This window comes from Salmo trutta, chromosome 38 (genome assembly GCF_901001165.1).
Source record: "Salmo trutta chromosome 38, fSalTru1.1, whole genome shotgun sequence".
Taxonomy (NCBI): domain Eukaryota; kingdom Metazoa; phylum Chordata; class Actinopteri; order Salmoniformes; family Salmonidae; genus Salmo; species Salmo trutta.
In genome coordinates this window covers 31,090,608-31,094,756 of record NC_042994.1, presented here as the reverse complement: position 1 = coordinate 31,094,756, position 4,149 = coordinate 31,090,608, and the positions used below count along the sequence as shown (strand labels likewise).

The following is a 4,149-nucleotide window of genomic DNA, read 5'->3' as shown; positions in this document are numbered from 1 at the left end:
TGTCAATCGCTACGGTTATGGAGAACCCAGCACGCCATCCACCGCGCTCGCTGGTAAACATACACACAGACACACTCACAGTAACACAGTCTCTGTGTTAACACTGTGCTGCCATCTAGTGTCAGACTGAAGCAGCTCCAGCTGTAACAGTATCAACAACATCCTGTCACCAGACTGGTTATAACGGCCTTCATAACAGTGATATGTCTCCATCCTGACACCAGACTGGTTATAAAGGCCTTCATAACAGTGATATGTCTCCATCCTGTCACCAGACTGGTTATAAAGGCCTTCATAACAGTGATATGTCTCCATCCTGTCACCAGACTGGTTATAAAGGCCTTCATAACAGTGATATACATTTACATTTACATTTAAGTCATTTAGCAGACGCTCTTATCCAGAGCGACTTACAATATGTCTCCATCCTGTCACCAGACTGGTTATAAAGGCCTTCATAACAGTGATATGTCTCCATCCTGTCACCAGACTGGTTATAAAGGCCTTCATAACAGTGATATGTCTCCATCCTGTCATCAGACTGGTTATAAAGGCCTTCATAACAGTGATATAATGTCTCCGTAGCGTTGTGGGACCGCCCCTTCTATGAGGAGTGGTGGTTCCTGTTGGTCCTGTCTCTGATTGGTCTGATCGTGGTCCTCATGTTGGTGTTCAGCCTCCTGCTGCACGGACACAACCAGCAGTACAGGAGCTGCAGCTCAGGTACACACCTACTACACACCTACTACACACCTACTACACCCCTACACGTCTACTACACTACGACAAACCTACTACACACCTACTACACACCTACAACACACCTACTACACACCTACTACATACCTACTACACACCTACATACCTACTACACACCTACTACATACCTACTACACACCTACTACACACCTACTACACACCTACTACACACCTACTACACACCTACTACACCCCTACACGTCTACTACACTACTACACACCTACTACACACCTACAACACACCTACTACACACCTACTACACACCTACTACACACCTACTACACACCTACTACACACCTACACACCTACTACACACCTACTACACACCTACTACACACCTACACACCTACTACACACCTACACACCTACTACACACCTACACGTCTACTACACTACTACACACCTACTACACACCTACAACACACCTACTACACACCCTACAACACACCTACTACACACCTACTACACACCTACTACACACCTACTACACACCTACTACACACCTACTACACACCTACACACCTACTACACACCTACTACACACCTACTACACACTTGCTACACACCTACTACACACCTACACACCTACTACACACCTACTACACACCTACACACCTACTACACACCTACTACACACCTACTACACACCTACACACCTACTACACACCTACTACACACCTACTACACACTTGCTACACACCTACTACACACCTACACACCTACTACACACCTACTACACCCCTACACGTCTACTACACTACTACACACCTACTACACACCTACAACACACCTACTACACACCTACTACACACCTACTACACACCTACTACACACCTACATACCTACTACACACCTACACACCTACTACACACCTACTACACACCTACACACCTACTACACACCTACTACACACCTACACACCTACTACACACCTACTACACACCTACACACCTACTACACACCTACTACACACCTACTATATACCTACTACACACCTACTACACACCTACTATATACCTACTACACACCTACTATATACCTACTACACACCTACTATATACCTACTACACACCTACACACCTAATACACACCTACTACACACCTACTACACACCTACACACACCTACTACACACCTACACACCTAATACACACCTACACTCCTACACACCTACACACCTCATACACCTCACACACCTATACACACCTCACACACACCTCACACACACCTACACACACCTACACACACCTACACACCTCACACACCTACACACCTCATACACACCTACACACACCTCACACACCTATACACACCTCACACACACCTACACACACCTCACACACCTACACACACCTACACACACCTACACACCTCACACACCTACACACACCTACACACCTCACACACACCTACACACACCTACACACCTCACACACACCTAACACACTGTCTGTCTGTCTGTCTCTTAGGTCTGCAGCAGCATATTTTTCTTCTTTGTCATGTTGTTGTGTCTGTTTGTATAGTAACAAACGAAGGGTTTCACATAGAAACATGTCTTCTGGGTGTAGAGGGGCTCCTAGTGAGTGTCTGTGTTTTTAACATTTTATTTAACCTTTGTTTAATTAGGTAAGTCAGTTTAAGAACAAATTCTTATTTACAATGACGGCCTAGGAACAGTGGGTTAACTGTCTTGTTCAGGGGCAGAACGACAGATGTTTACCAGATGGCTACCTGCCCCCCCCCACTCTAACCACTAGACTACCTGCCCCCCCCACTCTAACCACTAGACTACCTGCCCCCCCCTCCACTCTAACCACTAGGCTACCTGCCCCCCCCTCCACTCTAACCACTAGGCTACCTGCCCCCCCCACTCTAACCACTAGGTTACCTGTCCCCCCCCACTCTAACCACTATGCTACCTGCCCCCCACTCTAACCTCTAGGCTACCTGCCACCCCCACTCTAACCACTAGGCTACCTGCCCCCACCACTCTAACCACTAGTCTACCTGCCCCCCCCCACTCTAACCACTAGGCCACCTGCCCCCCCCCCCCCACTCTAACCACTAGGCTACCTGCCCCCCCCACTCTAACCACTAGTCTTCCTGCCCCCCCCACTCTAACCACTAGTCTACCTGCCCCCCCCACTCTAACCACTAGTCTACATGCCCCCCCACTCTAACCACTAGTCTACCTGCCCCCCCCCACTCTAACCACTAGTCTACCTGCCCCCCCCACTCTAACCACTAGTCTACCTGCCCCCTCCCCCACTCTAACCACTAGTCTACCTGCCCCCCCCACTCTAACCACTAGGCTACCTGCCCCCCCCACTCTAACCACTAGTCTACCTGCCCCCCCCCACTCTAACCACTAGTCTACCTGCCCCCCCCCCTCCCCCCCACTCTAACCACTAGGCTACCTGCCCCCCCCCCACTCTAACCACTAGGCTACCTGCCCCCCCCCCCACTCTAACCACTAGTCTACCTGCCCCCCCCCACACTCTAACCACTAGTCTACCTGCCCCCCCCTCCCCCCCACTCTAACCACTAGTTTACCTGCTCCCCCCCCCACTCTAACCACTAGGCTACCTGCCCCCACCACTCTAACCACTAGTCTACCTGCCCCCCCACTCTAACCACTAGTCTACCTGCCCCCCCTCCCCCCCACTCTAACCACTAGTCTACCTGCCCCCCCCCACTCTAACCACTAGTCTACCTGCCCCCCCCACTCTAACCACTAGTCTACCTGCCCCCCCCACTCTAACCACTAGTCTACCTGCCCCCCCACTCTAACCACTAGTCTACCTGCCCCCCCACTCTAACCACTAGTCTACCTGCCCCCTCCCCCACTCTAACCACTAGTCTACCTGCCCCCCCACTCTAACCACTAGTCTACCTGCCCCCTCCCCCACTCTAACCACTAGTCTACCTGCCCCCCCCCCACTCTAACCACTAGTCTACCTGCCCCCTCCCCCACTCTAACCACTAGTCTACCTGCCCCCCCACTCTAACCACTAGTCTACCTGCCCCCTCCCCCACTCTAACCACTAGTCTACCTGCCCCCCCTGTGTGTCTGACTGTTTTCTGTCTCCTAGTGAGTGTCTGTGTCCTCCTTCATAACACTCTGGGCCAAACCATGGGTCACATTGGGACACCCTTGTAATCTGTTACCACGGAAACCCTGGCAACCACCAGAGAAGAGATGGAGTTTATTATCTACCTCACTTGCTTTGGCAATGTAAACATGTTTCCCATGCCAATAAAGCCCCTTGAATTGAATTGAATTGAATTGAGCGGGAAAGAGGGGGGTCTGAAGAGGAGGACAAGATGTGAGTGGGAAGAAAGTCCTCACACCTGACTTCTTCTGTTTCCCTGGAAAAGTTGCTTGTTGTT

General features: G+C 50.6%; 1 protein-coding gene across 1 annotated transcript in view; it reads left to right on the top strand.

Annotated features, from left to right (window-relative positions):
* Positions 1–6: 6 nt before the first annotated feature.
* Positions 7–4,149, top strand: part of LOC115177698 (protein sidekick-1-like) — an 8,423-nt gene continuing 4,280 nt past the window's right edge. Inside the window, exons 1-2 of the mRNA XM_029738648.1 lie at positions 7–53; positions 586–723. Coding sequence (XP_029594508.1) covers positions 663–723 — 61 coding nt within the window. The 5' untranslated portion in view covers positions 7–53; positions 586–662. The remainder of the gene's footprint in view (positions 54–585; positions 724–4,149) is intronic.